Below are 19,219 nucleotides of genomic sequence, written 5' to 3' on the forward strand. Positions count from 1 at the left end.
GATAATTAGCCAGAAAATGGGCCTTCAGTTCCTGAACGTGAACGTGAACACAAACATGTTCTGTATGACAAACAGAAAGGAAGCTATTGAAGAAAAACTATTTCAGACATTTGACCTTGATGTGACCTTGACCCCATTGAGATCAATTCCAAAATCTAATCAGATCATCTGCTAATTAGAATGATAATTCTAAATCCAACAAACATTCAACCACTCGTTCTTGAGATATTACACTAATGATAATATCGTATGGATGGATTGACAGACAGACAGCCCAAAACATAAAAAAAATCACTCTTTGGATTGCTCATTTAGGTCTATATTCAAATACTCTGTCAGTTATCCATCAAATGTGAGGAAATGTCCCCACAACGCAGCATGTTTCACCAGATATGCAGAAATTGTTTCAACTGAGAGATTAAGCTCACTAGAGACCTGCATTTTTTAAAAATCTTAATGTAAACTTTTTTTTTAACATAGCCTGAGATCATTTTTGAAGAAAATCATTTTTGTTCCATTCCTATTTTTCTTAATTTCTATTTCAGTTGTTTGAAACAACAATTAACCAAGCAGCTGTGTGATTTCTATAGCATGATTCAGACACATCATATCCATAACAACACCAATAAGATGCTACATTCGTAGAAAAAAATTGTTCCTTGACGGTTCTTTTGAACAGTTCTAATTTCCTAAAAATGTTCTGCCTAGAACTTATTTCTCAAAGGGAAACTCTTCTAGCTTTAAGTGTCACCCCAGGGATATATCTTACTTTTGCATATTGGTTTGTCTTCTCTCTACATGACATGAGAAAATATGCAAAAAAAAACAAAAACTTTTTTAACACAACATTTACACTTACTGCCAAATTAATATTAGCAGTACACTTCTTTTCAGATCAACCATAATTACTTTTGTTCACAAATTATTTCTGTGCTTAGTGACAAACTCAAGATTTCTGTCAAATTAGCTCAGATTGAGGACAGAGGACAGGATACCATTTCACTTTTGGGGTTTTATGTATTGTGCAGTCATCAACTAACTAATTTAGGCTGCAGATATAAACAAAATATGCCTATTCAAATTACATCATGTCAAAAATTATATATAAGTTTAACTAAGTATGATTGTTTGTTGCATGTAAGGACAAGGCAAATAACAACTGTAACATCACTGTAACATCAACTTTATTGGGGATGGCACAGTGACACAGTGGGTAGCGATGCTGCCTCACAGCTCCACGGTCTCTGGTTCGATTCTGAGTTCTGGTTACTGTCTGTGTAACAGGTTTCCTCTGTCCTCTGGGGTCTGGTTTTACTCTCCGTGATAGAGTGAGGAGGTGGATAACCCTGGAGAGCCTGTATAGCCCCTGCTCTTCCGAATTGAGAGGAGGTGGTTTGGGCACCTTACAGGGATGCTCCCCTGGTCGACTCCTGCTAGAGCTGTATCAGGCACATCCCAGTGGATGAAGGCTCTGAGACAGACCCAGAACATCGCACAGCTGGCTTGGGAACATCTGGGACTCCCAAAGAATGAGCTGGAATCTGTGGCCTGGGATAGAGAGGTCTGGTCTGGACTGACCTTCTCAGCATGTTGCCACAAAAAAATAAATAAATAACATAATAATAATAATAATAATAATAATAATAATAATAATAATAATAATAATAATAAAATAAAAAAGTAATCATGAATAAACTGCTGAGGTTTAACTGAGCATCTGAAATTCCATTATTTATTATTATTTATTCATTTATTTTGTCCTATGGTACAATTTTTTTGGAAGGTGTTATAAAAAGAAGCTAGGACTGCTGTTCATTTGATAGAAACTGATGTGATCTTAAAGTGTTTCTCAATTGATGGTGATAAAAATCTAGTATATATATTATATTTGACTTACTATATTCATAAAGTTAAATGGAATGAAAAAGTGCTTATTTTTTGAACAATTGAAAAATGACATTATTTGGAAGCGATATCTAAAAGTAAAAAACTTGAAAGCAAAAAGAACTGTGTATCTGTTTAATATGTAAAACTTTTTTTCTGTAATTGTCATGTTTTTTCTTGTCATGCTTGGTTATAAGTTCTCTTGTTTGTACAATATGCATGGTTCTCAATTAAAAAATAAAATAAAATAAAATCTGTTTTATTTATCTCCAGTGGGGTAACCTATAACCTTTACGTCACGACATGACGTCGCTCCAGCGCCCCGCCCCTTCCCCTCTGTAGTGTGATTTGGTGGGAGAAAAATAGCGCGCGTTCAATACACATTTCAAATCGCATGTTTACTGTAGGGATTGTTGCAGCAGGTATTCAGCACCGGGGTGACTATGGCCATGACGGGAGTAGCGGTGAGTGTGTGTGCCTCAGAGCCGGAGCACGAGCGGGGTGAGGAGGAAGTGCGGGGAAATGAACCCGAGGAGGAGCAGTCACAGCACAGCGGGCCTGCCGCCGGCCCTCAGCATCGCCTCGCCAGATTACCCCTGTCCCGGATTAAAGCCCTCATGAAGGCTGACCCGGACGTGAGCCTGGCGAGTCAGGAGTCTGTGTTCATCATCGCTAAAGCCACGGTGAGTATGCATGCATTACTGTTTAACTAGCTAATGTAATGTAACCCTAATAGTGTAATGTAATCTTATCTCCTGCTAGCTAGCTAGCTTGGTCAAGTTTGTCACACGAGTTAGAAATTCAGAGCACGTCTTTGCCGTGACTGATAAAATGTTAGCTAGCTAGGCGCTTAAATAGCATTTGAGCTAATTATATTATTACCCAGATAATAAGTTCAGCCGGCGCAGTCAATGCTTTTCAGGGGAAAGTAGCTAATGCACGCTGTAAAAGGTTCTAGAAGTCCCCCGCTGACGTCACGAACTAATTTGCATATTCATGAATCGCCATTTTTGTTTGCATATCAAAACGTGTTACATGGAGAAAGAAGGTCTTCTGAAGATACTTAGAATATAACATAAGTGTAAGACAGACTTATATCAGAGTACTAGATGTATAGTCGTGTTTGTTCCTGGCACCACGGACTAACTGTTACGTATTTACATATTTACAAAAGAGAGTCAAACCTATACAATAATTTCTGTGAAGAAAGCAGACAAAAATCTAGCAGTGGTAGAAATGAATTGGGAAATAGACATGAAGGAATTGGTTACAGAAATAATTCTCTTTTAGCGCTTGTAAAAATAGCCAAGAAGAGAGTTTAAACCAAAAAAGCGTGGAGGTGAGACAGTTGATTGATTGATTGATGGAGACAATGGTGATTAGTGATTGGATGTTGGGGAGAATGGTGATTAGTGATTGGATGTTGGGAAGAATGGTGATTAGTGATTGGATGTTGGGAAGAATGGTGATTCGTGATTGGTTGTTGGGAAGAATGGTGATTAGTGATTGGATGTTGGGAAGAATGGTGATTCGTGATTGGATGTTGGGAAGAATGGTGATTAGTGATTGGATGTTGGGAAGAATGGTGATTAGTGATTGGATGTTGGGAAGAATGGTGATTCGTGATTGGATGTTGGGAAGAATGGTGATTAGTGATTGGATGTTGGGGAGAATGGTGATTAGTGATTGGATGTTGGGGAGAATGGTGATTAGTGATTGGATGTTGGGAAGAATGGTGATTAGTGATTGGACGTTGGGAAGAATGGTGATTAGTGATTGGACGTTGGGAAGAATGGTGATTAGTGATTGGACGTTGGGAAGAATGGTGATTAGTGATTGGATGTTGGGAAGAATGGTGATTAGTGATTGGATGTTGGGAAGAATGATGATTAGTGATTGGATGTTGGGAAGAATGGTGATTGAATGTTGGGAACAATATAGATTAGTGATTGGACATTGGGAAGAATGGTGAATAGTGATTGGTTGTTGGGAGGAATGGTGATTAGTGATTGGTTATTGGGAACAGTGGTGATTAGTGATTAAATGTTGAGAACATAAGCATTATACACTGGCGGTGAGTCAGTCGAACCTGATCTCTCAACTTGTACAACCAGCAGCTGTGATGTGATTCTGTGTAGCTTTATGTATAATCACGGTTGTTTTTCTATGGCTTGATTGCTGCACATACAGTAATAGGGGATGTGTGATCTAGTTTGCTAGGTGCAATGACATTGACATTGGTTCCTAAAGTTATTATCTAACTATGTGCTCTGTGTAGGCCAATCAGTCCTGATGAAGAATATCCCAATTTTTATGTTAATCTTAAAGGAGCTGTTTGTGGAAATGATAGCCAAGGATGCGCTTGTTTATGCACAGCAAGGAAAAAGGAAAACGCTACAGAGGAAAGATCTAGGTACGTTAAAGCGTTTTAAGATTAGTGACTTTTAATCTGATTCTGAACCGTACTCCTGTATTAGTAATCTGTGCATCTCTTTTCGACAGACAATGCTATTGAGGCAGCAGACGAGTTTGCATTTCTAGAGGGTAAGTAAACGAAATACACACGTTTGACTTCTAGCTAGTCTGAAATCAGTTCTTGGGTATTTTGACTGGACATCACTAACCAAAAAGTGAAGCATTTAATTTACAAAACAGCCATATTAGCACACTTTAGTACTTTTGTGGAATAACTAGTCTGTTTAAGGAGATTGCATGTTTTTAATGCTACTTTATTTAAGAAAAATGGTACTGCATTATTAATTACATTATTTATTGCATTTTAAATGTTAAACTAATTTTGCAATGATTTTGATATTGGGCTTTAGTTTGGCTTTATATATTCAGCTGTTGGACAGCACTTTTAAAGGAAATGTTTATTATATGGATGGATAGTATTCCCTATATTAATGCCCTCAAGCCTGCAATTTTTCAGAAAGCATGTTAAGTCACACTAATAATAAATGTCACACTAATAAAAATAATCTTAAACCCTCTTTCTGTACATGTAGAAACAAAAAATGTTTAGATACCATACAGAAACAGTGTTATTACAGTGTCATAATTATTGTCACTCTTCATAAAAATAATGAAAAATTATTATATGAATTAAACACAATCAAATGCAAAATAATTAAAAATTACTTCAACAGTAAGAGACTCTATTTATATTTTGTTCTAACAAAATAAAAGAAAACAAAAAGGGGAAAAACAGTGCTCAAAAGCTGTGAATTTTAAAATGACCCAAATGCCTGCTTGTAGTGAGAAGGAACAAATTGGACCTCAGCAAATGTTTAATATGATTTACTGAACATTAACTTCCAAACAATTAAACAAACAACAACGAAATGTATGAAATGTAGGAATTCAAGTCAGTGAGTCATGGCTGCTGCATAGAAAAAGAAAGTGGAGGAGAAACGCTAGCCTATATTTTTGTGTGCCTTATTTCCTAGATATGGACTATACAATATGCTAGATGTGTCATGACAAAATATTGTATCATGTGATTGTGATGTTGTTGGACATGCCGACCGGCCACTATTAAGAACACCCATTCAGATCTGGTGACTGGAGAGGCCACTAAAATATACTGATCTCTTGCCATGGAACCACTTTGAGATAACTTGATCTTTGTGACATGGTGTATTATCATGCTGGTAGTAGCCATTATAAAATAGTTGAATTGTGGCCATAAAGGGAAGCATGTGGTCAGAAACATAACTTGGATAGGCTGTGACATTCATACTAGGACTGGGCGATATGGACAAAATCTTGTATCTTTAAATAGATAATTTCATCTCTTGAAACAATATACACACAGTGAACACTTTATTAGGAACACTACACTAATACTGGGTAGAGCCTCCCTCCCTCTCAAAACAGCCATAATTCTTCATGGCATGGATTCCACAAGATTTTGGAAACATTCCTTTGAGATTCTGATCCATGTTGACATGACTGCATCACGCAATTCCTGCAGGTTTTTCAGGTGCACTTTCATGCTGTGAATCTCCTGTTCTACCGCATCCCAAAGGTGTTCTACTGGATTCAGATCCGGTGACTGCGAAGACCACTGAAGAACATTGAACTCATTGTCATGTTCATGAAACCAGTTTGAGACGAAATTGTGGCCATGAAGGGACGCACATGGTCAGCAATAATACTCAAATAGACTGTGGCATTCAAGCAATGATTGATTGGTATTAATGGGCACAAAGTGTGCCAAGAAAACATTCCCCACACACCATTACACCACCTCCACCAGCCTGGACTGTTGACACAAGGCAGGTTGGGTCCATGGATTCATGGATTTGGTGCCAAATTCTGACCCTACCATCAGTGAGCCTCAGCAAAAGTTGAGATTCATCAGACCAGGCTACATTTTTCCAGTCTTCAACTGTCCAGTTTTGGTGAGCCTGTGCCCACTGCAGCCTCAGCTTTCTGTTCTTGGCTGAGAGAAGTAGAACCTGACGTGGTCTTCTGCTGTTGTAGCCCATCTGCCTTAAGGTTCAATGTGTTGTGCATTCTGAGATGCTTTTCTGCTCACCACAATTGTAAAGAGTGGTTATCTGAGTTACTGTAGCCTTTCTGTCAAAACAGTCTGGCCATTCTCAATTGATCACTCTCACCAACATGGCATTTCCATCTGCAGAACTGCCACTCACTGGATGTTTTTCTTTATTGCACCATTCTGAGTAAACTCTAGAGGCTGTTGTGCGTGAAAATTCCAGGAGAGCAGTTATAGAAATACTCAAACCAGCCCGTCTGGCACCAACAATCATGCCACAGTCAAAATCACTGAGATCACATTTTCCCCCATTCTGATATTTGATGCGTGTAGCTCTTGGTCTGTATCGACATGATTTTATCCATTGTGCTGCTGCCACTTGTTTGCCTGATGGGATAATGGCATTAATGAGCAGGTGTACCGGTGTTCTTAATAAAGTGGCTGTTAAGCGTATATTAGGCAATTGCAAAATTTGGCTTATAGGACATTCACATTGTAGCGACTGAAAACATTGATTTTCTATGGAGACAGGCAAAAGTCCTCCTCAGAAGACTGTGGGAGTGACAATCATGTAAAGCAGGTGAGAAGAGCAGAAAAAAAGTTTAGAATTTCTTTTAGAATTCTTGTAGAATTTGTTAGTGCAATACAAAATGGAAGAAATGGACAGCAGTGCTATAGCAACTAAAGCAGGATTATAACAGTAAAATGATAGGAAGTCACTTTGTATAGCCCAGTATACCCAACAGAAGACCTCCAAAATAAGCAGAAAATAAATACTGCAGGATAAAATTTTAATTTATTTAATACTCCAGTGCACATCCAGCACTCAGTGGGATGTAAGTACATTCAAGAAACATGAACAAAGATGTCTGAAAGCATATGCATAAATAGCCTGCATTAGCCTTTGTTTCAGTGGGGCACAAACCTCGACTACAGCTGTGCACTTTACTCCTGACAGCTAGTGCTTGTTTTTTAATGATATGCCAAGTGGCCAGTGGCAGGAGAAGGGCATTTGTTGATTCACTGCAGTGTGAATGTGTGCAGTGTACTGTTAAGTGTTAAAATCCAAGGGCTCTGAAGGCCACTGAAGAACTTGAACACTCATTTTTAAATTCAGTAACCTGTATTAGTCCAGTTTTGATGTTCCTGTGCCAACTATGTGATGTTTTGCATATAAATCTGTAATATTTCTGTCAATCATTGTTGCAAGATGACAATTAAGTGATATGTTTCTTATATTTTGTCTTTTTTTTTTTTTCAGGTACCTTGGACTAACTTGCACGTGCCTTCCTGTAATAAGGAAAAGATTGATATTTTGTTTATTTTTGTACAGTTTTGGCCTGGGGACTCTATTTTTAGGACAAATGGGGTTGTTTTCGGTCAGTTTTTTAGTATGAACATGTACAGCTTAGAATATATTGACAAATGTATGTGTGAAATTTGTCTGTGAAGTGACAATTTTATTTGTGAATACTACTATGCTCTTGCAAAATATTTTAATGTTGAAATAAAATCGTATTATTATTATTATTATTATTATTATTATTATTATTATTATGGGCCAAGCACCGAAGGTACGTAGGCATCCTATTGTTATTCTACCTTTTCTTATTATTATTCTTCTGCATCTTCTTTTTCTTCTGACTAGGTTGTCTATGGCAGCCCATAGAACTGTCTGGTAAAAAGTTGTGAAATTTGGTACACTGATTGGGGAGGGTTTAAGGAGCATTGTGACCAAATTTGGGCCAAGTGCCGCCAACGCTGTAGCGCCACCATCAGGTCAAATTTGGGCCTAATTTGGAAGTATGTTTATGGTCATAACTTTTGAACCGTGTGTCCAAAATCTAAAAGCCAGGCATCCCTGTATTCCCTGGGTTGCAACGAGTTCAATGCACACTATGATGTCAAAAACTGTTTTTTTCCATCTTCAGGAAGCCTCATAAAATTTATCAGAAGCATTTTGAATATTCAAAATGGTTTGCCCATAATGGGCCAACGAATCTGACAGCGAAGCCGCCAAACAGAAAGTGAGGCTGTATCTCAGCAACGACTTTGCGCACTGGCACAAAACTTGGTAGGCATCTTCAGGACCACGACCTGAGGCTATGCAACAAATGAGGCTATGCAGCGCCACGTACTGTTATGATAGCATGCATCAGTTACAATAACATGCTAAATATGTTTACATCTAACTGCCATTTTTGCTGCTACTTCTCCAAATTTTGTCCAATCTTCACCAAATTTGGCTCACACCATCTTGAGACCTGTCTGAACAAAAGTTTTCAAAGGAATTTTGATATTCAAACTGTTCTCCTGTAACCTGGTGGCAAATGCATAATGCGAGGGTGTTTCTCAGCATTGTATGTACGTATCATCACAAAACTTGATAATTATCTTCAAGACCACGCCCTGAATGTACCCAAGAAGTTTTGTGACTGCACCGCCTTGTGGTTAAGAACTGTAACAACAATTTTATTTCCTTATATATTTGAAGGATTAGTGCTAAATTTACAGTTCTTTTTTCCCTACAATTCCCTGGAGTATGCTGAAGTGAATGCACACCAACTTCTGGAATTCAAGTGTACTTCCTGTCAACCATCTTGGATTTTGTCAAAAACTGTTTTTCGCTACTCCTACAAATTATGTCCACTCAACACCAAATTTGGCATACATCTTCAGAAAGCCTCACAAAATTTATCAAAATAATGTTGATATTCCAAATGGTTTGCCAGATTTGTACCAACAAATCTGATGGCGAAGCCACCAAAAAGGATGTGAGGCTCTATCTCAGCAACAGCCATGCACACTGACAAATCTTCAGGTATCCCCATGCCCTGAGGCTATGCAACAAATTTTGTGACAGTGTCACTTACTGGTCAAAAATTACAAAAACATGCCACAAATGCTTCCATCTAAGTGCCATTTTTGCTACTCCTCTTTCAAATTTTGTCCAGTCTTCACCAAATTTGGCTCACATCATCTTGAGACCTGTCTACAAAAAAAGTTATCAAAAGAGCCTTGATATTAATAACCGTTCTCCCAAAACGGACTGGTGAATGCATCAACCGGCTGTATCTCAGTAAGACGTGCATATTGTCATGAGACTTGATCTTCAGGACCTTGCCAAAAAGTTTAAAGACTGCACAACCTGTGGTCAAAAACTGAAAACTTGCATCATCTTCCCAATTTAATTTTGAGAAGGTATTCTAAATTCACATTTCTACTTTCCTAATTCTACGTTACTGTGATTCCCTAAGGTACGCTAGTTAATCACTAGTTAATTACTAGTGTGCAGCCAGCACTTCAAACTGGAGGACTATAAAAGAGAAAGCAGAAGAAGGTGCTAAAGAAAACTGTGACTCCGAGAGCTCTGTGTCCGGTCAACCCAATAAAAGGAGCTCAGCTGAGTTAGGACAGCTAGTTAATGTCCTCTTGTCCTCACCCATGTAACCGCGAGTAAGATGGCTAGTGCGGTTGCTGGCACAAAGGTAGATAATCATGTAACATGCCAAACAGTATGGTAGCTACTTGTGTTGTTGATACCTTTAGCGTAACTTGGAAAGACATACAGTTGCTCTCTGCTTGCTTCCTGTTGCTCTCCTCGCTGGCACAGTTCTGTATATTCTGGCTCGAACACGTATGGTTGGATGTCACTGTGCAACAGTAGAGTAATCCATTCGCTCGATTGCAATAATTTATTTACAAAGCAAAGTGACTACTTACTAGCCATAGCTATCTAGCTATCTGGCTTCCCTGAACATACCATTAGCTAGTCAACACTGCATCCCATTCCCTTCTTCTACCTTCATTTCCCCTCCCACCCAAATATCAAACCCTAACCATTGTAGTCTTTCAAATTTCACTTCCACCTCCGAGATACTAAATCTGGATGGGGTTTCCCCTGTATTCAAACTTGGAAATAGAGCCCGCTGTGTCACCATTGTACGGATGGTTCGTATCAACGGATGTATCGATGGTTAAATGCTTTATTTTGCCTGGGGTGTCCCGTTTATGACAATTTTCACTCTGAAATATAAATGTGGTGTTTCAGGAGTAGTCTGGGCAAACAGATGGACTATCTCCCTCAGTGCCTTGAGCAAGTTGTGAATTTTCTCTTGGTTCAGCTATGCACAGATTTGTTTGAGACAAAAGCTTGAAGACTACATTTATCATGCCACTATGTCCAGATTGTTTTGTTACAGGGTCAGAGAGAACTGAGCAGAATTTTCAGTACCCGAACTGGATACCATGGTTCTTGGTTGAGATTACAACAAAACCTGGTGTGTGAGATGCAGCCCATCCTGGTGGAACAGGAATGTAGGAGATACCAACTGTCCATGAAGAATAAAGTCTGCCAAAATGATGCTTGGTCAACTTCTGTGCAAGCTAATGCATGACCTGCAAACCTTTATGCGTTTTGCGTAGGAACTCTGCATTTTAGCATTTGAGAACTATGATTTTATTGGTCAAAACTACACAAAAAGTGCAGTCGTCTTTTTTTCTCCAGTAAAAATGTCTGATGACATGCGATTCTAGAAAGATTGACAGGTATTTTGAACTCTTCAATATTAACTGACCTCCTGGAAGCCTTGCCCCATCCCCCATTTCACATCAGGACATCTGTGTTGTCTCTTCTCGATTTTCCCGGTTGACAAATGAACTGAAGCAGAGCCCTCGTTTTCTGTCAAGGTGAATGGAGACTGTTTTGAGTTCATTCATGTGAAATAAAATTTACCAGTGTAAATTCAGCTAACATTAGACAATAATATATTTAACATCTATAATAGTTAACTAATAGGACGCGCATCACTCTAACAGTTTTGTTATGTTAAACAGGGTGACTTACACTTCACTAGAATTGTACGTCTTTGCTCACAGTTTCTGTCGTCAGCTTTTGTAAATCCTTCATGATCTGTCAGTCTTTCAGCATGATTGTCAGTTTTTTAACTTCATACCAGTGAATTAATGAGGCTTTTTTTTTGAACGTTTGGCATGTTTATGTCTGCAAAGTGGTCAGTGATCCCAAAATTACCAAAAAGGTATGCAGGAAATGTGGAAATGTGCATGCCTTTGTGTCTTGGACACTGGCTTAAATGAGAAGGAATGTTTTTACAGCTAAATGATTCCAGCATGAATTCTTGGTATCCATCCCTTGTCCATATAGACTTTGTCTCATGACTTCAGGTATGTGTTACTCGTACCTTCCTCATACAAATCGAATGACTTGTTCAAATGTTGCCATATCAAAACCCAAATTTAATTCTATTGCTATTTAAAAAAAGTCCCAAATTTTGTCATTTGTTTACCATTTTCTTGGGTTTTCATTCAGTCTTTATTACCATGCAGTAATACTGAAATAACCACTTTTGTATGCCTTCATTTATTAATAGGCACACGTGATCAACTCAGTACCTGTACCATATTGTTTGTTTCATTTAAAGGAAACCCAGCAGGTATCATTCCAGAAGCATATTACAACAATATAAATAAAGGAAAAACACATTACACACTCTATTCTATTGTAATCAGTGTTTTCTAAGTTAGTGTTTATTAATTTGTACTTGTAATTCATAGTACACTCTGGGGTCCCTCAGTGGTTCTTTGGACGTTTAGGGCCTTGTTTCCTAAAGGGGTTCTGCTTGGAACTTTTTCTTAAAAGTGTAAAACATATGATTTATGACCTTTTGGAACATCTGAAATCTTGGGCCTACATTCTTATTAAAAAAAGTTCATCAAGTACTGTTCTTAGTTTCCTAAAGTGGTTCCTCGTGGAAAGTTTGGTTGCCCACCAATTTCCACCCAACAGCCAGCTCTTGCCTATCATACAACATCTACTGACCGGGGAGGATGAAGGCTGACATGTGCTTCCTCCAAAACATGTGAAGCCAGCATCACCAGTATCTTTTTGAACTGCTGCTCATGCTGGGTCACAGGGCAGTGTAATACACTTGGATAAAAGTGCTATCTACCATCTTCCGCATACATGTGCTCAAGGATACCAAGATTGGCTAGTGTCGCTGTGACAGGCATGAGACAGCACAGACAGATTTTGGCTTAAATTTTTTTTAGCTCCTGGCCATGGATTGCTGTGACATCACCCGGGTACAAACTCCTGATCTCCCAGCGACAGGGTGATAATGCTTTTCTGTAAAATCATACAGAGAAACTTTAAGGGTTTCCTTGGAATGACAAACTGTAGATCTTTAAGTGCACATCTTTCATTCTTTTTCAGTGGCTAAGCTTGCAAGCTGTTCAATCAAAGATGCCAATGTAAATGATTTACATTTTCACTTTGCATTACTTTATTTTTTGCATTATTATTATTTTCATTGTCCATATTTATCTACCTTGTTTATTATGACACACAGTGTGAACTGATTACCTACACTTTTACAGAAAAGTCATCCTCAGATGTTGAATGTCATAAATAATGAATACTGAATAAACATTGATGCTCATGTTGAGTGGATTTTTTAACGGGTCTATGTAGTGACCTCCTACAACTGATTTCAAGTGGAATCCCTTCAGAAAGCTGTTGAATGCCTCTTTTAATTAATAGTGTATGGCACTCTTGGTCTGATATCAAGAGCAGTGTCTGTGTATAAATCTTACATTATAAGAAGGATAGGAATAAATAAAGTACACTTTTGCTCCATCTACAGTATATGATGTACTGTTTAGTCATATGAAACCTTTCACATGGCCAAACTAGATTTACCCTCATTAATACTCTGATTCATTATGCAAACATGTCGTTTCATGTTTCGTGTTAACATGAAAACATTTTCTGCACTCGTTAGTGGTAAACCTAGAAAAATGGCCTAAACAACATATGCCAAACTAGTAACAGATCATATATGTACAGTATATGCCATATATACCCGAACAGTTGTTTATCATTAGAAATCTATTTTAAAAAAAGTAAGTTATTCTTCCACCACAGATCCTGCTGTAAATCCTCATCATCTTGGAGTGAAGTACTTGTGAGAGTCTTTTTCTGCATAGAGAGAGGAGACACAGCGTGAGGATCACACACATGCAAGAACAGCGAGGAGGAGGTGGGTGTGTTAGCATGTGAGAAAACGACAGCAGGCAAAGGGAGGGAGTCAGTGAGTGGAGAGATATAAAAAAAATCCCTCCAGAAGATAGCAGATAACACAGTCATTTATTTTAAACAGAAGATTGACCATGTTGCTGCAGACCATCTTCATGCTCTCTGCAACTGTTTTCTTTGGATATCTGGAAGGTAAGTGGAAAGAAATGGCACTGCTGCTTTGAGATGCTCTGGAGTTTTGCATTAGTGGGATGTCGAAAATTGGCACAAGGAGCAGATCATGGTGGAACAGAGTCTTATCTATTTGGTGTGATAAGCTTTTGATGCTAAATAGCCATGTGTGCTGATGAGAAAGAGGCTGCTCTGTGTTACTATGCCAGCCAAGGGAAAAAAAATCTAGCACATTAGCTCGTTTTTGTTTGCTCTGCATTTCTAGTCATTACAATATCTTTAGTATGTCATAATCCTCATCTGTAATGAAGGAGGCATGAACATGAACATGTGAAGGTCATTTGTGTCAGCCATGTTGTGTCATATTTAAGCAGTAACAAAACACGTGGATGTAGAACACCACCCATGTACTAAATGTATTTATTTTCAGTGTGCAGTCCAACTATCCCTGTTTTTTACATATTGGAATTACCTCCAATGGTGGATATATAGATCAAGAATGGCAAAGTTTAAAAGATTTCAAAAAGATTTGTGTCTGAAAGTTTGTCTTTTTGAAAATTGTTAAATGGTATCTCTTTGGCAGGGAAGGGTGTTCAGATGCAGCGGGACGTTCAGTGTTGTATGCAGTACTCGCAGCAGAATGTACGGACCAAAGACGTTCTTAAGTTTGAGGTGCAGACGGAGGGGCCAGACTGCAGCATAAAAGCCATCATGCAAGTATTTCAGACATCTTGAAACAATCACATACCTGGAAAATTATGTCTTTTTGTTTAATATCATGCAATCCTTGTAGGTCATTTTTTTTTTTTTTTTATAAAATGTGGTATTGTCAGTCAAGAATGCACTCTAGGCTGGATGAAAAATAGCAAGGCAGTTTTCTTAATGGGCCAGTTTTCCTGGTGCTGATTTAAACCTCCATTATACATAGAAAGAAATTTAAGAAGGAGGTAACTTTGCCTTACTTATTCTGGCTTTGTATAAATCTGGACAGATTATACACTAAGAAGGTGGTGAAGTGTGCAGACCCCAGGGACAGGAAAGTGAAGAGGTTACTGAAGAAACTGAGGCAGAGGGCCAAAGCCCACAAGTCCATGCAGGTTCTGCCGCAAAGACACCTGCCTGTCATGTCAAAGGTAAGTATTTTGTATCATTGTAACAAGTCTATTTGTATTTTTATGATTATATAGTGTGGGGGGTCTTGAATCTTATTCAGAAAGGGCCAGTGTGGCTGCAGGCTTTCATTCCAACCAGACAGGAGCCTGATTTCACTTGTTTAATCAGTTCATCTTAGTATCCAATCAACTCTCAAGTGTGCTTCCTATTTAGCTGTAATAAACCTGCAGCCACACCAGTCCTCTGTGAAGACTAAAGACCCCTGATATCTTGGATGAAAGAATATAACTCCAGACTCTATACACAGTACTACATAAAGTACATAAAGTACATAAAGTGCAAATAGTGCAACAAGTGCAATAAAATTATAGTATGGGTAATATCATAGTGTACTGACCAGCAGCGGCTTGTGACCATACACTTTGGTGGGGCAGGACAACATTATCAATGACATAACCTCAAGCAAAATTAGAGGCTATCACACTTTGATATAGGCAACAGTCTAGTGACTTTTTAGAGGAACCCTGTAACAGGCAGACAGTCGACAACAGTTTTTGAGCAGTTTTCAGCAGTGTTGAGTACAACAGGTGTGTTTCATATCACCAGTGAGGCATACACAGAGGAGTTAATATCATTAACCAGGTTTGCCAGGTTTCAGCAAAATTTCCAGCCCAAGTACAGTACTGTGCAAAAGTCTTAGGAACCCTATTTTTTTTAGTACAAACTTTTTATAGATTTTTATTTTATGACTTCTACATTATTGATTCAGTACAAAAACATTTTAGATTTCCAAACATTAGTTTTCGAGCACAAAATTAAATGTTACAGAAAAATGTTTGGATGTCAGTAAAGAAAGCAGCATATTACATAAGAGACACTTTTCAGACAAAAAACATGAATGAATGAATAATGAATGAATAATGAAGGCTGCTGGGTTTTGCTGCAAAAATAAGAAGCAAGTGTGACAGTCAAAGTCTCCAGAAGAACTGTGGCTGGTTCTGCAAGATGCTCAGTAAAACTCGTCTCTTCCTTTTGGGCTAGTATTTTTTTTTTTTAAAGCAAAGGATCATCACACCAAATATTGACTTTGTTTCATATATTACTGTTTACTGCTCTTTATATTTAATGTAGAAACATTTAGTTTCATTATTTTTGAAGACATCTTTGCTCTACAGCATTTCTTTGCATGTGCCTAAGACTTTTGCACAGTACTGTACATCATAAAAGACCTGAAACTATCCCAAACATTTCAGGGAATGGAAAACGAAGAGACATTTTTCTTCTTTTTCTCAGCTTCTGCATGGGAAACAAAGTCACTGTGGGGCAAACACATTTCTGATGAATGAATATTAATATATCTTACAACAGAAATGATTCTGTACATCATAGCCACAATGTATGCACTTAGACTTTGCCTTTGTTTGTGCAAAATAATTAGATTTAATACTGATTATTTGCTATAAAACAAGCTTTTGGCACCTTCAGAATACACGAAGTAGCGCAATTTGGTGTAAAAAATGCAATCCTGTCATTAACTGTTCTATCCACTGCTCCTCCTCTAATGAAAATGTTCATAGAGTGAGCATGGGGCAGCATGATTCCTGCCCCAGTGGGCCTTTATTAGTGGTTGTTATAGTTCCCATTTTTGACTACTAGGTGCAATAATAAGTGGAGCTATATGGGGCACTGTCCCACGATTACGCCTCATCTAGAAGCACATTGTGACAAATCAACTGTACATTGGCGTATATCTGTCAAACAGCAACTTTTTAAAAATTTTTTGGTCACTTAAAAGAAATAATTAGTATTTCAATAGAAATTAAAAGTGTATGGGGTTGTGAAAGAGGATTTTAGGAAGATTAAAATTTCTTGAACAGCTGATATATATGAAGGTGCTCTGGCCCACCTGCTTCTATAGGAGAGCCACCACTGGTTCCAACTAAGTACAGACTACAATAAACTAGAGCAGGGTCCCAGTGCATCTAACACAATTAATAAGAGGCTTAATAATGAGTTGATGAATTGGATCTAGTGTGTTAGAAAAGTGTGAACTGGTGCAGGTCAATGGGTCCCCAGGACTGAAGTTAGAGAAACCCTGAAGTAGACAGCATAACTCTGTGAGCAATTTATGATATGAGCAAACAACATGAGATTGTAAACTATCATGAACAGTAGCACGAGTGTAACAGTGTATGTGTGGCAGCCTGGAAAAAAACCCCTTCATATTCAAATTGTGAAATATAAAAAATGTTTCGTTTTGCATGTATCTTAACCACAAGTTATACCATTTTAAAAGCTGGTTCCCCACAAACATGAAGAGAGAAAATTGCATTTAAAGATTTTATTCCAATTCCATTGAAAGACACCCTGCCTACCTTTACATTTATACCCAAATCTATTTGTGGGAAATGAGTTCTCACTTTGATTATCAATATCATCCATGTCAGTCTCTGTCTCAGCACTTGAAGTAAAAGTTACTCATGGCCTCATCTTCGTCTCTTCACTTGACTGGTTTCTGTTCATGTTAACATGGATGAGGAAATAATTGCTGATTAATTCAGTTCTGCTCTGCTCACTAAATTTCGTTATTAATGTCTTTTTATTAGGCCATTTAATTTAAACATTTTAAAACTGTCTGTTAACTGAATTGATTAGAGTTATGTCTGTTTCGCTACAGCACATAGCTATCCAACAACATTATCCAAGTGAGACGTTCACTGTGTGAGAAAAGCACACTTGACTAGGCAGGTTTTGGCTGTCATCAGGCAGACTGACACTTTTTACCAGTGTGTTTGTTAAACTGGCTCCTTACCTAATGTGATTTTTGCAGGAACATAGCCAAAACAAGGGTAGAAAGTAGCCTAAATAAAAATATTTCCATGTTGTTTTGGTAAAATTTATTTATGTTTTCGTCAATAGAGATATCAAAGTATATTGTTGCCTGTTTTACAGAATCTAGCCACAGTGACATAGAGTCCCCGGTTCGATCCTGATCTCGGGTTACTTTCTGTGTGGGGTTGCTGTTCATGTTCTCCCATGTCCGCGTGAGTTTCCTTAGAGTTCTCTGGTTTTCTCCTACCTCCCAGAAACATGCCAGTAGGTGGATTCGCAAAGGTAACTTGCCCCTAGGATAGAATGAGTGTCCAGGGTGTATTCCCAGGATAGGCTCCAGATTCACCGCAACCCTGACCAGGATAAAGTCGTTACTGAAAGTGAGCGAGCCACAACGACATGCTTTTCCCAGTTTTCCCAGGCTGCCACAAATATATAAAATTTAACACATTTCAGTTGTTTCAGTTGGATTCACCGTGACCCTGACCAAGATAAAGTGGTTACTGAATGTGAATGAATGGTTGAATACGGTAACCTGAGGAACCATGTTGTTTCTGCTGATGACTAAATGGATATGCTTAAGGAAAATGGTGCTTTAAATAACTTGGGGATTCAAAAAGGATCCAGTAGAGCTTTTTTTTGCTGGGGGTCTTGTCTACAAAGGGGTATACAGTGATTGTAATTACTTTGTATAATAAAAGCAACTTATTGATGATTATTATTACTGTTTTTTTCTCTCCATCAGATCCAGTAAATCATGGCGAGAATTTGACTGACCACTTCAGCCTTTTCATCTGTCACTGTCTTCTTGAACGTATGTAGATCACTGACTTTCAATACAGAACAGTATGCTGTCCCTCTAAGATATGTAATATTTTAGATCTCTTTCTAAACTGACTGTTAATCTATATATGCCAAAGCATTATTTTTAACTCTGTACTTCAAGCTTGTTCATTCTCTATATACATTATATGTGTATCTTATAAGCTATACAAGCTGTTATATAGAGTTAAAGTGACATGACTGTTCCTGGCTCAAAAATAGTGCAAATACATATTCTATTATGTATGGTAATGCAATCATTTTTTATATATACAGAAATATTGGAAAATGCTGTGTGCATTGTTTTTATTGGGAAAAAAGAAAGGTGGAGTTCTTTGTCTTTTTTTGTTCCAAAAGGACACATTAGGCACACACAGATGTTTTAAAAAAATTTTAAAATGGAGTGTTGGCGCTATAGTTGTTTTACTTTGGAAGGATAAAAAAGGTTACTAAAAGTGTAGCATTAGTCAGGTTTTGCTGAAACAGTGGCCATGGACAAGTCTGATTGTTACTAACATAAAATCTGTAAAAGTGCAGTACTGTGATGTTTCTCAGAGCAGTAACGAAACTAGCTTGACACCGACACAACCTCATGACTACGACTTAAATATATTATGCAAAATAAGAACTAATCTGGCGTATGGTCAGAAATTTTGGTTTCTACAGCTGGCTAAGAACCTGATAACAACTATTTATGTTGTCAAATGAAAAACTGTTACTTAATTTGCACCTGATGTTGTCTAGTGGCTGACTTTAATGTGGACCCAGTGCATTAAATGCAGAGGTACAAACATGTCCTATCATCGCAATTTACTTTGCATAGGTACATTTTTTTTTAT

The 19,219-nt window shown here is 37.9% G+C and overlaps 2 protein-coding genes across 3 annotated transcripts; both read left to right on the forward strand.

The window, feature by feature from the left end:
• The first annotated feature begins 2,185 nt into the window (after positions 1-2,185).
• On the forward strand, positions 2,186-7,918 carry pole4 (polymerase (DNA-directed), epsilon 4, accessory subunit). The gene is made up of 4 exons (XM_026925573.3): positions 2,186-2,567; positions 4,213-4,297; positions 4,387-4,428; positions 7,650-7,918. The coding sequence occupies exons 1-4, from the start codon at positions 2,328-2,330 to the stop codon at positions 7,661-7,663; spliced, it is 381 nt and encodes a 126-aa protein (XP_026781374.1). The 5' UTR covers positions 2,186-2,327; the 3' UTR covers positions 7,664-7,918.
• An 88-nt stretch (positions 7,919-8,006) lies between these two features.
• ccl44 (chemokine (C-C motif) ligand 44) lies at positions 8,007-19,138 on the forward strand. 2 transcript variants are annotated; one of them, XM_026924845.3, is made up of 4 exons: positions 8,007-13,634; positions 14,197-14,326; positions 14,605-14,746; positions 18,304-19,138. In XM_026924845.3, exons 1-4 carry the CDS (start codon positions 13,577-13,579, stop codon positions 18,310-18,312), a joined length of 339 nt encoding a protein of 112 aa, XP_026780646.1. In that variant the 5' UTR covers positions 8,007-13,576; the 3' UTR covers positions 18,313-19,138. The 2 variants fall into 2 exon arrangements, with proteins under 2 accessions (XP_026780646.1, XP_053094235.1); XM_053238260.1 differs by lacking the exon at positions 18,304-19,138 and adding an exon at positions 17,679-17,867.
• The last annotated feature ends 81 nt before the right edge of the window (positions 19,139-19,219 follow it).

Source organism: Pangasianodon hypophthalmus, chromosome 11, assembly GCF_027358585.1.
Source record: "Pangasianodon hypophthalmus isolate fPanHyp1 chromosome 11, fPanHyp1.pri, whole genome shotgun sequence".
Lineage (NCBI taxonomy): Eukaryota > Metazoa > Chordata > Actinopteri > Siluriformes > Pangasiidae > Pangasianodon > Pangasianodon hypophthalmus.

What these genes read in the sequence shown, in the direction of transcription:
- pole4 (XM_026925573.3), top strand. Translation starts at nt 2,328, where the DNA reads ATGGCCATGACGGGAGTAGCGGTGAGTGTGTGTGCCTCAGAGCCGGAG. An exon ending in TCATCATCGCTAAAGCCACG is followed by an intron (nt 2,568 to 4,212) that starts GTGAGTATGCAT and finishes TTAATCTTAAAG; the next exon opens with GAGCTGTTTGTGGAAATGAT. An exon ending in GCTACAGAGGAAAGATCTAG is followed by an intron (nt 4,298 to 4,386) that starts GTACGTTAAAGC and finishes TCTTTTCGACAG; the next exon opens with ACAATGCTATTGAGGCAGCA.
- ccl44 (XM_053238260.1), top strand. Translation starts at nt 13,577, where the DNA reads ATGTTGCTGCAGACCATCTTCATGCTCTCTGCAACTGTTTTCTTTGGA. An exon ending in TGCAGCATAAAAGCCATCAT is followed by an intron (nt 14,327 to 14,604) that starts GCAAGTATTTCA and finishes AAATCTGGACAG; the next exon opens with ATTATACACTAAGAAGGTGG. An exon ending in ACCTGCCTGTCATGTCAAAG is followed by an intron (nt 14,747 to 17,678) that starts GTAAGTATTTTG and finishes CCTGTTTTACAG; the next exon opens with AATCTAGCCACAGTGACATA.